At 38.0% G+C, this 15998-nt stretch overlaps 1 protein-coding gene across 1 annotated transcript in view; it reads right to left on the reverse strand.

Annotated features, from left to right (window-relative positions):
• dpp6b (dipeptidyl-peptidase 6b) overlaps nucleotides 1-15328 on the reverse strand; it is a 100082-nt gene extending 84754 nt beyond the window's left edge. Inside the window, exons 1-2 of the mRNA XM_079452836.1 lie at nucleotides 15038-15328; nucleotides 14893-14964 (exon numbers count right to left, since the gene is read on the reverse strand). Coding sequence (XP_079308962.1) covers nucleotides 14893-14949 — 57 coding nt within the window. The 5' untranslated portion in view covers nucleotides 14950-14964; nucleotides 15038-15328. The remainder of the gene's footprint in view (nucleotides 1-14892; nucleotides 14965-15037) is intronic.
• Nucleotides 15329-15998: the final 670 nt, after the last annotated feature.

Raw genomic sequence — 15998 nt, forward strand, 5'->3', positions numbered from 1 at the left:
GATAAGGGTGCCAGCAAAATAAAAACTATGGATGATATGCAGAGGGCTTTGGTAGTAAATCGCAAATGACTAAATAAGCAAATATCTCTATTGTTCGACAGAAAGGGCATGCAGAGCTAGATATATGGACTGGAAACTGGAAAAATCACATTTTAAACTGGTTTCACATCTAAAGGCTGGAATATCCTACAAGACTTTTGCTCATATTTTGACCAGATTTTCAGTCTGGACTTGTTGGGGAAAGTCTGTGCCAGTCTGCAGAGTTTAACGTGTGGTGTGTGATGCATTTTAATCTGTTCAAATTTTATAAAGTCTTGTATTGTATTCCAGCCTTAAAGGTGGTTTTGGCTTAAGATCAATCTATGGTAAAGTATGATTCTATAACTGCTGTACCACTATAATAAGCGTATCCATTACAAGGTGTGATAAACATTTCAAGCCATTATGAACAACAGAATGCATTTCATAACTTGGTACAATAAATAATATTTATCCCATAACTCAAAATATCTGTACACGAATATGCATCTTTATATGTTTGTATCTTCTAAAACAAGTTTATATTTCTAAAAGGCCTTAGACTGAAAGGGAGATACATCTATTGTGTTCATCTTTAATGAAGTACATGCATTGAGGTGGTATAAACAAGGCATGCAGGGAGCAATTGAAAAGTTCATATAACAGTTGGAGGTGTCCTTGGTGACAAAAATGTCAAGGAGCTCTCTTGACTGTACAATAAACACATCAAATCTTTCAAGTTATTAAAGTTACTTTAATAACTACAACATTGACAATATTCATGATCTGTCATCAGAAGTCTGTAATCTTTATCTTATTCTGCTTATATAGCTCTAACTTCAAAAACCATCAACCATTTAGCATTGTACTCATAAAGAGGTATATAAAGCTTATGAGTGTTGTAATAAATGCTACAAATATAAGGCCTTACCTTTCCTGTTGAAGTGCTGGTGTCGATCTTTAACTGACTTGCAATAAGAACTGACATTGTGGATCTACAGAACCGGCAGACGGTTTTGAGTTCGGTGCAGTGAGGTTAAAAAAACTCTACTTGAGGTGCAGCCTGCCTTTCCTGCCTAAAGATCATATTTTTTCTCTGTTCTTGCTCTTAAATGTTCAGTCTTGTCCACAGCCCAAGTATACAATTCCACGGCACATGCTGCTCTAAGCTGTATTTTTCTCCTCCCACTGAATTTCTCTGTCCTTTAAAGCTTCCCTTACACTCTTCCATCACCTCCCTCTCGCCCTCCCTCTCTCTGGTGTTGCCCCACTGAAGCGTGAGGGTAAACCACTTAAATATTCTGGGCAGATTTCACAAAACACAAATAAAAACAGCGGCCGGTGACAGTAAGCTCTTGCCAAACAGATTGGAGACCAAAGAAAGGAGCAGGGATGTGTGTCTTAGGGATAGGTAATATAGCAAACATTCACAGTATTTTTAACAATGTCATTGTTGGAGATAAACACGAAGAAACTGCAAATACAGTACTGTGATGATTTTAATGTGCTTTGAGTCTGGTCATAGTTTAGTTATAATTTAATAATTTAAGTAATGCTAGCCAACATTTTATTTTACAAATAGCAAGTATAAAAGTGTAAGCAGATATTTTAATAGCCTACAATCTGTAAATCTAGTGTTTTGCATCCCAAATGGTTTTAGTTAAATTGTTTTATTGCTGTGTACCACCCATTTAAAAGAACCTATTAAAAACACTAATTAAAATGTATGTGGCATCTTACGTAGCAACTTAAAAATGTTCAAATATCCTTTTTAAACTTAAAATATTATGATCTATGTATCTTTAAACTCATCCAGCACTAGTGCCTTGTTGTGTGTGCAATGTTAAATTTATGGAGCATAGTTGCCTTGTGCACGGCCAGTCCAGGATTCTGACACCCAAAATACAATTTATTACACAAACCCCAGTGACTCTGCTCTGCCAGTCACTCTGGAAGATTTGTTCAGGACACAGGGGAGGAGATGAGTAATGCGAGAGAGAGAGCGAGAGCACAGTGGCGCAGTAGATTACAATTTGTTACAAGACCAGAGAGTTTTAATAAAAACAGACAGTATTGATGGCCAGCAAGCTTCTAATTGTCTGAGATAGACTCTAGAAGCGTTTTTACAGTTCAAACACATCCAAAACAACAAGAGCCCAAAGATGGCCAAATTAACTGGCAAAAGAACAGTGCATGTGTGCGATCACATCAAAGTGTTTTTTTAATGTCAGCATACAAATATTTTTCCTGTATTTAATATTTACTGTATCAATTTTACTGTTGAATATTTACGAGTAATACAAATATTTTAACACCTGTGAATGTCTGGTATTGGATCATCAATTGAATTAATATTTATTAATTATTAATAATAGGATCACATTTAATTATTGTCAACTTTTAGTTGAAATGAGATACAAAACAAAAGCTCAAATCTGATGAAAAGCAAGTCAAGCATGGTGCAAAAACAACACTTCAGTAAAAGAGCATGCTTGCCATCTGTAAACAGCTAAACTTTGCATAGTGATGCATCTGACAACACTCCTCAAATATCTATCGTCCTGACTTGTTTAAGACGTGTCTTGCTCTGTTTTGCATTAATCAATGTTTCTTCATAGTGGTCACATGCAAGTTATTATCTACTACCATTCAATTAAAATGGTAGTCCAAAAGTGCCCAAGAACAGTTTGCTTTTTCTAAATTCTTCAAAAGATCTTATTTTGTGTTCAACAGAACAAATAGGCCTAAATTTATAAAGGTTTGGATCAACTTGAGGGTGAGTAAATGGTGATAGAATTCTTTGGGTGAAGTGTTCATTAAATGTGCAATGCAACTTGCACAAATACTGCAATAAAACACTTGAACACTTGGTCTTGTTGCCAAAGAAAGGCATTACCAGAAAATTATGATCGAAGACCAGAATAAACAATCATGAATGCACTGCATTGGTCTGGCATAAGAATAATTAATAAATTGCTATAACATTGCTTTTTCAATGTTATATTTCAACAAATGTTTCAACCATTGCATCACAAAGACATATAATGGATAGCACAGACTTCCCTGTATCTAGTGTTGGACTAAGAGCACTAGCAAAAAGAGCATTCTTATTTTTCAATTCACTCCCTGGGCACAGTTAACAAGCTTGGGCCCTCTTGGCTGCCTCATAAGGACTGATATATGAAATGTGGCAGAGTTGTGCAGCACCCTCCATTAGGGTCAGTTTAAAGATGTGGTGTAGGGCTGTGGAGAGAAGGTTATCGGCATGTGCAGACTGATAGTGCCCACACATTTATTTGCAGAACATTGCATGCTTTTAGGCAAGGAGCTTTTAATTTGACCTATGCTCTAAACTTGATTTCTGATGGCTTAGAATAGAAACTTGAAAGATTGATAATCAATAGCTTGTTACATGTAAGTGTGTATTGAAGACTGAGCTAAATTTATTTAGTGATTTTTCATTTCATGCCAGCACCAAGTTTGATTGCAAATTTTGGTGAGATATTAAATGTCACCTTGGTGCCAGAATTATGAGTTTGAAGGGTCATTGCACTTCCTAATTTTATTCATCCCAGTTTGATGAAAGCAGTTAGGTTGGGTAAATTAATTACTGCTTGTTCCTATTATATTCCAAAATCATTCCTATACTGAATAAATGTTTGACTATAAGATGCAAACCATACATTTTGCCCCCGTCAGCTTGTTTTGCCAATGACCGTGAAGGGACTGAAGACACTCCATACAAATTCACAGAGACAACAGGCAACTGTCTGCCAGAATATTTCCCATAGGCTTACGAAGGTTACCTGGATCTGTCTTGATTGAGTTCTGCTTGACCACCTCTCTGTAAAGTAGACATCCTGAACATATTGCCTTTTCTCTCTTGAGTAGCTACGTTTCCTCCTTTTCAGTCCAGGTAGGGGTTTTAAAAAAAGGAGTATTATGTCTGCCAAAAAAGGAACTAAAAGCTCCCCTATACACCAAAGTTATTTACTGCATATTTGTATAAATTGTTCCTAGGGCTGGGCGATATGGCTTAAAAAAAAAATCTCCGATTTTTTCACAACAAACCCGATTTTCGATTTTAATCGATTTATTTTTTCTATTTAAAAACAAACTACAACTGACAAAGAACTTGCTCAAAACAAATGTACTCTTTATTTTGTTCTGATTTTCCTTTATGCAGTTTAATCTAAATTTCCCATTGGGGCATAAGTGTAACAGGAAACAACCCTTAAAACATGCTTGTAAACGAGATGGCAGGCCCTGCCATTGTAAACAGTGAAAATGTAGCTTATCAGTTTTCTAATAACCTCAAACTTACAGTGACACAATGCACCTTCAAAATAACTTAAAATATGAAAAAATAATTTAATTGTGTCCCTTTTTGGTCAAATAAATGTGGCAAAAATGACTAAATTAGAATGTACAAAAATACATACAGCAGTGGTATTCATAAAGTGCAAACAAAACTTTAAACGGTTTTCCTGAATCCCTGAAATTGTAAACAAAATGAAACATCTACATCCATTACTTTAGTTTCAACATTCTTCATTTACACATTTTTAGCCAGGAAGACAAGCCTGTCTACTACTACCTCTGGCTTGAGGCATGCCCGGTTACATTGCCCTCTCCCACACTGAAAAGCCTATCTGATAGGGCACTTGTAGCAGGGACAGACAAGTGTTTTTTGGCCGGATTACTGAGCCTTGGGAAGTTTGGTTCGTGACGCTTCCACCACTGCAGTGGATCAGTGTCTGGGTGTGCCGCTACCCTCTCAACAAAATCCATGTCGCAATTAGACGCGAGCCGCTTGCCAGAAGCCCCTCCCATGATGCGTATTTCACTCACGAATGGCGCGAATTACACGCGCAAATGGCGCGAATTACACGCGTGAATGAAGCGAGTAAAATCAAAATGTTCAAGCGTCCAACTACTCGCGAATAGCGCGTTTTATTCGCGCAACTCGCGTTTGGTGTGAACACTCGAGAGCGTCGGTAGTAGAAGTTAAAGAGAAAACCGATTTTCATTAAAAAAAATCGCCCTAAACGTCAAATTCGAGTTAATCGATAAAATCGATTTATCGCCCAGCCCTAATTGTTCCTGTTAGCAAAGTTTGTATATATTCATAATGTTATAATGCTTGAAGAAACTCTTTGATCTGATTTATCTTAGAAATCATACAAGTTGAGTCATGCCATTGTCATTTGTATGGCTGCCTTTGCGATAGCATAGGCTCCTCCCCAGTCATTTCAATGTTAAAATTCAGCAGGATGAAGGCAAATAAAGAGGCTCATTTATATTGGCTGTCAAAATCGAGACTTTGCCACCAGCACAATCAACAGAAGCACAACTGAATCATCCATTTACCAAATGCAGCTAAGCAGAAAATAGATGTTTTGTTTCCCTGTAAGCTCAGAAGTAATCCTTCACTTTGGGGGGTTGAAGTTTATTATTTAGATTAAGACTGTTTTCACGCTGGTTTGGGGTATGAATGTTTGTGGTCATTTCACTTAATCGGGTGTTGTTTAGGTTTCAAAAGGAGAGGTGTTTGGTAACGTATGTAATTCTACTTTTTACACCTGGCCACCTCTCAGTTTGTATCTTGGTCTATTTTCTACCGAACAATGCATTAACCCTGTACAACATAACTGTATCACCTCAAAACAAATCTGAATCCAATCTTATATACTTCTATCTAGATGATGTTGATTCCAGACAGTGAACTTCTGTTGCCAACCACCGGAGATTAAACAAAGAAAACTGTTTGTCGTTGCTGTTTCTACAGCATTCAGAAGTATACAAGTAGAAACCCGGGAGAAGGAACAGTGAGAAGGCTCATGTTATGTGTCAGGTGTGTGTTCAAGCTGCATTTTCTAACCTTTGCCACTGTTAGTACTAGGGCTGTGACGAGATCTCATGGAGTGAGATCCGATGTGTCCAATTGGTCTCGCGAGAACACAATATCCTCATGCAATTGGTATGATGGAGTGCTGAGCTCGAAATTGCGAAAATTTTAGTCACATATGACCCCAATATTTAACTTGTGCCACCTCAAAATATATTTGGGAGCATTTGTGTGAGTGCACATTTTGTTTTCATTACTGTACAGAACACGCTAATAACTGCACAAAGTATGTGCCTGCTGTGAGCTACAGTGACCCAGCCATTCATAAAGACAACGTGATTCACCATCCCGCAGCGCTACTTTCCTACCGTTTCTCTATGTAAACATGCGCTAGATGGATGGTTTCAACATTCACGTACACCTTTTGCATCCGCAGCGCCTCGCACACTAGTGTTTAGGTCGGTTCACACTGCCAGCAGCGCTTTGAGAGTGTGCAGCGCGCAGTTGAACTGCAGAGGACTGTACCACAACAAGTTGAGTATAGCAATTGCAAGTTCACATTACGTGATTTTAAATACATTCACAGGCAAACCTCTTCAAAAACTGAGGATCTGTCTCTTACATATGCGCAATGTAAGCATAAAATATGTTGTGTTTATGTTGCATTAACTGATTCTCTGACGACTCTGAGGGTTCAGTCAGTGGAGGAAGGAGGATTGACAGTGTGATATGATCCCCACCTCTGCTAACATGAGCACTATTCAAAAAATATGTAAAGAAAATAACCACAGCTCTTTCTTAAAGCTGCACCTGTTAAGAAAACAAAGCATAATTTTTGTGCAATTACTGCCTGTGCAAGTTCTGACTAAACATTTTTTTTCTCTATGTGGTATGTGTGGATGTCAGACCACTTAACTGGAGGTAACGTAATCCTGACAGTTTGTTCATCCATTTAGTGAGCGTGTACAGGTCGGATAATCTGGTTCCTTCCGTTAAAGTTAACTTTTTCAATAACAGTCACAGTTCCAGGCTGTGACTGACCTTACATATGGAAATTAAACCGGATTCTCTCCAGGCACTGTCAAAAAACAAGCTATCGAAACGTAATCACTAGCGTTAGTAAAGCAGCCACATATGCTCCACCCACGAAAACGCTAACAAAATTTCACTTACAAAAAAGGGGTCTATACCCACAGTTCTGAGTTGCTTTTATAACGTGCGGATAAACTTTTACAGCATCACATTGGTGCGTTGGTTATATAACATTTAATATGATTTATGAATGGTGAATGACACTCTTGTCATAAGTGCAGGAAAGAGCGAGCAGGGAGCTTGTGTACTCCCTCTGTCTCCAAACTAAAGTGTGCGTTTGACTTCATTCGGTGTAGATCAGACCGAACAGCATAGGTCCATCGTGGGGCAGACTGCTCCAACGCTTTTAATACACTCTCATGGAACATTGATGTCATTTACATTTACATTTAGTCATTTAGCAGACGCTTTTATCCAAAGCGACTTACAGATGAGGAAACATTGGAAGCAATTATTACAACATAGGCAACAAAATACATAAGTGCATCAAACTAGTCCATTAAAGCCTAGCACAGTATAAAAAGCTAAGAATAGTGAGGTTAGTAAGTGTGTTTTTATTTATTTATTTTTTTTTACGGAAAGGGAAGAGAACTAGGAAAAATCAATCAGCGACGTGTTGACGGAAGAGATGCGTTTTTAGGCGTTTTTTAAAGATGGCATATGGCAATATGACATAAAGAATGTCATATTACGATCGGTCTGTGCAGCCCTTAAGGAGCAGTTTCTGAACTGTCTCCCTCACACACTAATCAAAAGCAAAGTCGGAAGTCAGCATAAATGTTTTTGTGTCGCATTCAGAGAACATTTTTACCTGAATTACATTGGTTGAATGTGCTCAAAAACATGTTGCCTTTCTTTCCCTGACAAGTGTATCGCACATGCAGTGGAAAAATCCTATACAGTAAAGTGTTTTCAGTGTTAACTTTTATCTTTTTTATGTCCAAACAGCTGTGAATAAGAAACTAACTTAAGTCTAACTAAGTCTGCTAATGTCGATTCGCGACCTAATGACTCATTTGAACAGATTCATTTTGTTGAAACAACTTATATGTCAAACACTGAACTCATGAGACTCACTGTCGGAACCCATCAAATCAGTCACTCCGAACCCATCAGAACATAAGCGTGCTTAGACTATTTAACAAGACTGTAAGATTAGTAAGATTTAGTAATTAAAGTTTATTTATGACAATGTGTATTATATAAAGTATATATAAAATAATTTAGTTCAGAGTTACTTTTGAGTTTTGAGCTATATAGCTAATTTAATTTAGTTTTATTTGGTAAAAATAAAGACTGTTACTTAAAAATAAGTTCAGGCAAAATACTGCTTTTTGCAAAGAGGGCAATAAAGGAGGATTGTGAAGAGTGACAGGTTATATTTGTGTCAGATCATTTCATAGCCAATTTTATTACTTGAAGTTATAAAACTTAATAATTGTCATGGTTCTGCAAGGTCTTGTCAAGTTTTTCAAAGAATAATGAATCATTTAAAGCTAAATCACAAGACAACGCAGGATGTGAATGAGCTTTGCTCATTTAGTAAGACAGGTTCATTTAGTTGGCTATTGTGTGCAGAAACGTTAGTTGAAAAGCATTAAAAACCTTTATTTAATTTTAAACCATTTCTGTTTGTAATTTAATAATTGTAATTTTCATCAAATTCTTAGAACGTTTAATATGTTTTAATATGTAATGAGGTTGGTTAAGCCACTTTAAGGTACAGTAGGCCTACACATGCATGTGTGTGTGCATGTGCGTGTGTGTGTGTGTGTCCAAGATCAGGTTGGGCATGCACCTCATTTTGAACCAGGAAAAGTGTAGACTAGATGCCGCTAAAATCTCCACATTGCTCCTTTAAAACACAACCAACAAAAGGATTAGACATTTGGCTTGTGGTGAAATACTTATTTAGAACTGGCCTTAAAAGACATAACTTGGGAGTCGAAAACAAAACACTTAAAACAGCGGCTCGGTGCATCTTAGCAACAAGCCAGTCAAAAATATTTAAAAAATGTCTGTGTCTTTACAACCAAACCAATACAAACGTAAATCAGGACTAAGAAATGGTTATTTTCTTGCCCAATTATATAGCACCAACTTTGAAACCACTCTCTTCCTGATCTAGTGCAGAATACATCTGCACCTGAACAAGGAAGTAATATCTACAAGACTCAGCAGTATCTGCACTATTAGTTAATAAAAGTAAATGATGGTACCTAACCTTTCCTTCTGGTATAAATTGCAGAGAGCAGTGACAGGCAGTGGATGAATACTGGCATCATATATGAGCCGCATCAGCTCTAGGAGACAGATGGCACATAAAATAACAGAATCGTGCACAGGAAAGGCTCCAGCAATGTTAGAGTCCACTGAGCAAAGAGCAGACTATAGCAGACATGACACTGTGAGGTTTGATTGAAGAAAGGTTTCTGAGGTCATCATCCATTCAGGCAGCAGCTGTGATAGATTTCACTGTAAGCACTGATTCCAATAGGTCTATCTTTTGTAGTGCTGTTAAAAGGTTGAAAGAATAAAATGGACTAAAATGTCAAAATCGAGTCAAGGCTTTCATCAGATGAAACTTCAAATGAAATGCATTTACTTAATGAATGTGAAACGGATGCAAATAAATGCTTTTCCCATGGCAAGTTTAAGGTGTTATTTGTTTATTTAGGCCACGTTTCCACGATGAAAAACGGAAAAGTTGAAAATGAGAACGCTGTGGTTTTCAAAAACTTAACTTTGAAACCCGTTTTAAAAAGTTTGCGTTATCAGTCCCCTAAAATGTTGTTGTGTAAACGACCCCTTACTGTGAAAGCTGATGTCTAGGCCCAAAGGATTTTTGCCTTCAAGAAGAAGGATGAGATTTCAGAAATGGAAGCTCATCCAAACTCTCTCTTGTTTACAAATCTGTCGTTGTGCCTGGCTCTCTGACTTACAACATATCAGCCCCTGAAGCAGAACGGGATGGGTTCTCTCTATAACGTGGTGATATATTACGAGCAATGCAGTAATTTAGATGCTTCCAATGACACTTTACAGCTCCTCCATTCACAGCTCCAGCAGACTGGCTTCTGCTGATATGTGCAGGGTTATTTAAGACAGTTATGAGCATCGGGGTGGTGCGACAAGGACAGAGGACCCAGGCGCAGACAGCGGGCAAGGGGTAAACACAAGACTTAATATTAAAAACAAAACAAAACCCACAAGGGGGTAACATAACAAAACAGGGGAATATAATAACATGACAAGACAAGACTAACTACACTTAAACAAGACTTAAATTAACTTTTAACATGAATTACAAGACTAGACTAGACTAGACTAGACAACTCACCAAACAACCACAATGCATTTCTGTCTGCCTACGGCGTGTTTTCTTTTGTTTCCAACAGAAATGCAGCATTTTTTGAAACCGCCAGCAGCTGACGTTCTTTTCGGCAGGCTCAGTGTTTTTATCAAACTTGGCTTATCATCGTAACCAACGTCCCTCTGCTTTACAAAAATAAGCTGTTCAAGCGTCAATGACGGAGCATTAAAGAACAGGTTAACTACAGATTTAAAAACTCAGTAAGTGCATAACAAACCAAACTTACAGACAAACAAAAAAGAAAATGTGGATAATATAGAAAACTGGTAATATGGTAAAAGTTAAACGTGGGTAAATGGTTAGTAATGATATTTTTTATAAAGTAAATTATATTTAGGCATGCTTTCTAGAGCCAAAATACAACAGTGACCTCTTTTCCACTATCACACCGAACCGTTCTAAGCACAGTCTGAAACTTTTACAACTATGTTTTCCACATGAGCATGGCTCATAATTTTCGGTACGGTTGTCTAGCTTAATTGTGCTAATGAATATGCGCGCAGAGGTGTTATAGTTCAGTCTCTTGTGTAACCAAGGCAGCGCGTGACGCATTTGTTTTAACATTCTAAAAATGTCCGTTATCAGTCCTGCGGTGGAAAATGAAACCATTTACGTACCGGCTGGCATGGATCGGCACAGAGTATAACGATTAAGCAAAGAGAACGATTAGGCGCGAAAAGCACTGAGTGTCTAGATGAGTAATGTGAGCCATTGCAACTCAATTTTTGAGAAATGTAATCAAAACAACCTTTCACCGGTCAAAAATCATTTTGTGTAATCATTTTATTCTGCAATTCATTAAGGTAGACTGTTTTACATTGATGTTGCCTTTAATTCTATTTGCCAATTGTGGTCGGTGTATGGTGTGTAAAGAACAATGAAAATGTTTATATTCAAATGGCTTTTGCTAGGTCACTGACATAGAGTCCTCATATGTGAGTGCAAATCATTTTAATCTACTTCTATATAACAAAATGTACTATTGATTTCTCTAAACCTTTTAATAAGGAAAAAAATATTCTTTGGAAGAAAAACTTTATTGAAGAGGAAAAAATACTAAGAGCACCTATCATTTTAAAGCTGAAAGTCACACTTTCCTCCTTAACAATGTCAGAAATATTGTCAAAAAATGCACCAAAGCTGTCCATGGGACAGTACGCAATTCTCTAAACGTCCACAAGATGGCGGCACTTATCGGTGAATCCGATATTAGAAAAATAAACCCAATGATGGGAAAATGCTTAAATATCGGGACAATTATCGGGGAAATTATGTATCAGTTGATCTCTAATATATATTTACATTCTAACTCTATATAGAAATAGTATCTACAATTATTTTTAACAAATGTTCATATATATCATAGTAGCACTTCCTGCAATCCCATTGCCAGCTCAATCAACAGGTAAGATGCTTTTTAGTCAATGGACGACAACAACCATAGGCGGGATTTACAGGTGGGACTAGGGCTGGGTGATCTTCCCAAAAAAGCATTTCACGATCTTCATAACAAAGAATCTCGATCCACGATCTGAATGGAAATTTAGGGTTGCACATTAAGTTTTTTGCACATAGCACTGGTGCTAGAGATGTTTGAAGTTTTGTAGCACAGGCCAAACAGCAGGTTGTAAAAAACATCTATGTAATCACCTTGATCATCACATAAATAGACTGGTTAACAATAAAGGACATTCGGATCACTTTCGTCGACAAACATGAAAGCATGCAAAGCTCTCTGCTCTCGCGGTGCTTCAATGTCATACACCAATGGGTCTGTGCAGCGCAGAACGTTTGTCGAACAGACCTCTTGTTTTAGACGACAGACAAGATCACGATCCTTGCGATTCCGTTGAATAGTGGATTGAGGACGCGTTCAAGATCGATTTTGATTTATCGTCAGATCACCCACCCCTAGTTGGGCACGTCCGCACCACTTTTTGGAAGTAATTAAGAAATGCTTGCGGAAGGTGTGTATTATTAAGGTGTATTATTTAGATTATTAACATCTAAAACTTGTTAAAAACTCTGGATGCTCCGCTTTCTCACCATCTTCCGTGACTTCAGAAACACGCCAGTATTGACATGCGTGCATCGTAGGTGGCGCGTGCTTGTGCTTCCAGTGTCAAAGTACAAAAATGCGTTAACAAGTGACATTTTTTGTGATAGGAATAAACAATGCAACCCAACAGCCAAGTGACCTTCCCCAAATGACAGTTTGGGACCCACATACCGTGTTCAGCCCCGACAAAACGTTGCAAAACGTTTTTTAAACGGAAACTGTGATGACACAAGTCTTGAACTAGGCAGGTGGGAAGGAAAGTATCTTCGGAGCCTGATGAAATCAATATAAACATATGTGTTGAATACTGCAAAATACAAGTCTTCTTATATATTCAATTGTTGCGTATACATAGCTGCAGCGAACACAATTGTAAACGACTTTACTTGGACCCATTGTGCGAGCTGTCCTTTTCATACAGCATGGGTTATACACGTTGCTACTGATTGTGCTGAAAAACCAAACAAGAGAAAACGTATCCCAAACACTGTTGCAAGGGTGCACACTGTTTCCAGGAATTTTGTCGTTCAACGCAAAACGTTGCGCACCAGTTTGAGCTTGAACATGGCCCTGGAGTCGAAAAGTGGAGTATCTAATAGACGGACCGCCCACTATACTCACTGTTAATGATAAATATTACCAACAAAGTTATAATTTATTAAAGTATTGTTTTTGTCATCTCTGTGCCCACCATTTTTCAAAACAAAGTTTAAAGTTCTGAAGTCATGCACTTACAAGTACACATTTTGCCAGCAGAGGGCACACTTAGCTTAGTTTGCTGCATCCTCAAAATGCGGAACACTTCTCACAATCTCACAAGAACATGACAAGAATAATACCACTGTTGCAGTCCATGACATAAGAGCCTCTTTTCCCCAGTAAACATAACATTAACAAACCACTGAGTAATAACCTTTTCACTTCCTCCTCTTTTCCCGCCTCCCAAAACATCAAAGAAAAACAATATGTTCCAATGTAAGCTGTTGACAGTTTTGATTTTTCAAAACTTGAAGCCATCTGCCTCACAGCAGAGCGAGACAGAAACTTTTCAAAGTCTGGAAATAATAACACCCCCATCTTCTCCCTGCCTCAGTTTTCACTTTCTTGTTCATATCTGGTGGGTGCAAAGTTGTGTGACTATTTCAAATGAGTACTGAATTGCTAATAAAATAAACACTTGATGTTTTTATCCCTCAGTTGCATCTTCATGGGGAATTGACTTAAATATCCTTTTTATGTGGGTCAGGATGCTGGCAATTGCAACCTCAGTGATGTTGTTAAGACCTCAAACTTGGTAAAACAATGCCCGGAGGTGTTTTCAGATCACAGTGTCACAACAAAATAAGAAAAACACGGCACATACATATTAAGACAATAATTCAACTCTGATGTTGAGGATAACTAGGGTAGGAATAGCTGGGAGGTTTAAGTAGGCTAGCACTTGATTTATTCACAATATATATGTTTTGAACATGCACCATGGCTAAATGAGATATAGGCCAAACAAAGGTGGAAGAATGGAATCGTGGAGATAGAAAAAGGAACTCTGCACGGAGGCTCCAGATTTGCTTGAGTGGCAGAAAATTGTGTGTTTTAAGCATGGATTTCTTAATATGTCTTAATATGCAGCAAGCATACTGTCATCTGTGTCTAATATATTGTCAAACACCTGGATGGCTTTTGTTCTGGAAAAGCGCAGGGTTAAGTTACTTGTTGTTGTGTCGTCTGTAGGATCAGGTCACCAAGCCAAACACTTACTGTAAGTTAACTCCAAATATTTTTACCAGGTCATTAGGCACAAGTGTGACTTTGTACAACTAAGCCTAACTGCATTCGACCGTAAGTACATTTCCTATGCATTTCTGAGTTGAGTAAGTTATTTGTACTTAAAGATGTATACTTTTTATTTCATCCAAGTTAACCTATGTAAGGTTATTCATACAGCTTGTTGGACATATGCAAGGTCATGTACATACACTTCGCTTTGACAATATTATCAATGTTAAACAAAGGTCACAAAATTGTCTCTCTAAACAGGAGCATGTAACATCAATACGACTAATATTTCCAATTTCCATTCAGTTTATGGAACATTCACGTTCAAAACTATTTTAAAACACCACAGGTTCAACATCAAATTCTCAAAGGGAGCTTTCCTGGATGCTCGGCTTTTGGCAGTCCTGCCATCCCTTTCTTAAATCCTGACAAATTCACCCAATTGTTCTGTCCCCTGAAACTCGTGATGGAGTTTGTCACTGCAAAATGAGATGCAGTAAAACAGAACAAAACAACAAAAGCTAACAGAAACAGAAAAGGTGAAAATCATTAACCATTTAATCAAGGTAGACAATGGACGTGACACTATTGTTGATGTGTGCTGAAGCTGCCTCACGATGAGCAATTATATCCACCATTTTTATACTGAAATGGTCCAAAAGGAGTGTGAGACCGATACATTTCTTAAACACATCTTCCATTCGTTGTTTTAAATGAACATCTTACCTTTTCCCCTTTGGTCGAACCTCTCCGGTAATTACCTGCTCCAGCCGACGAGTTCATCCCTCAACCTTATGTCTGTGAAAGATAAACCGGAAGTTACTCCAAAAATAACGTTTTAACAGTATATCCCAGCGCTCCGTTTTCATACCAGAAGTGTTGTTATGTCGAGTGAGTTCAAGGAAAACGTATAATACGGCGAACTGGCGAAGTGTGTGAATTGCAGTCTAGAACTTTCCCACGCTGATCTATGAGGTAAAATGTTGACAGCGCGGTTGAAGACAGTTTCCCGCCAGCGGGAAGTGAATCTATCTTAAAACTGCACGCGCCCGGTGGCGTTGACCCTCCCTCACAACCGCACGCGCAGTGAATACGACGTGCCTGCGGGAGTTCGGAGACAGAAACGTTGCGCGCGCGGAGCCGCTGGGATATCAGCCTCTGTGCACCGCCTACCACAGACAGCTAATTATTCAGCATGCAAAACGATCCTTTAAGAAGCTTTGCCTCTCTTCAATGGTCCCGCAGCTTTACCTGCTTGAAGATAGGCTTACACAACTCTCACTTGTCACATTCATAATGTTTAGAAAAAAAAACAGAAAGCCGGTCTGGAGGCATTTGACTGAGGATATATATGAATAACATTTTGATTTAAGTTGAAATGATCGACAGGTCTGAAACTAACTAAATAAATAAGCTGCTTTTCTTCACAAAACCAAAATTCGTTGTTCAAAGATGTTGGACCAGTGAGAAAAGCTGCCATTCCAAGTTATATTAGATTCAGAAACAATTCGGAGATGCATTTGGTTTATATTATTTCTGCAGTCGGGTGGATGTTACTTGTTTTAATTCTCTTTCTGACATTTAAAATTGTTGAACAGTACAATTCAATTATTGTAGCACAAAATTTAGATTTTACAGATAGTTTCATGCATATTTGGCTTCCCATTGGACTTTCCTAAAAGGGCACAGAAGCCTCTTTTCTCCCATTAATAGTTTAATTAGTTTAATTAGGGGACAAAAGCAATTTTCCATTGAATGTGTTTATTGCGTGTGAAGTAAAAAGGTAAATTAGAGACACAGTTGGGGTGAGGGTGTGATCTTTATATAGGATG

This window comes from Barbatula barbatula, assembly GCF_947034865.1.
Source record: "Barbatula barbatula genome assembly, chromosome: 3".
NCBI classification, from domain to species: Eukaryota; Metazoa; Chordata; class Actinopteri; order Cypriniformes; family Nemacheilidae; genus Barbatula; species Barbatula barbatula.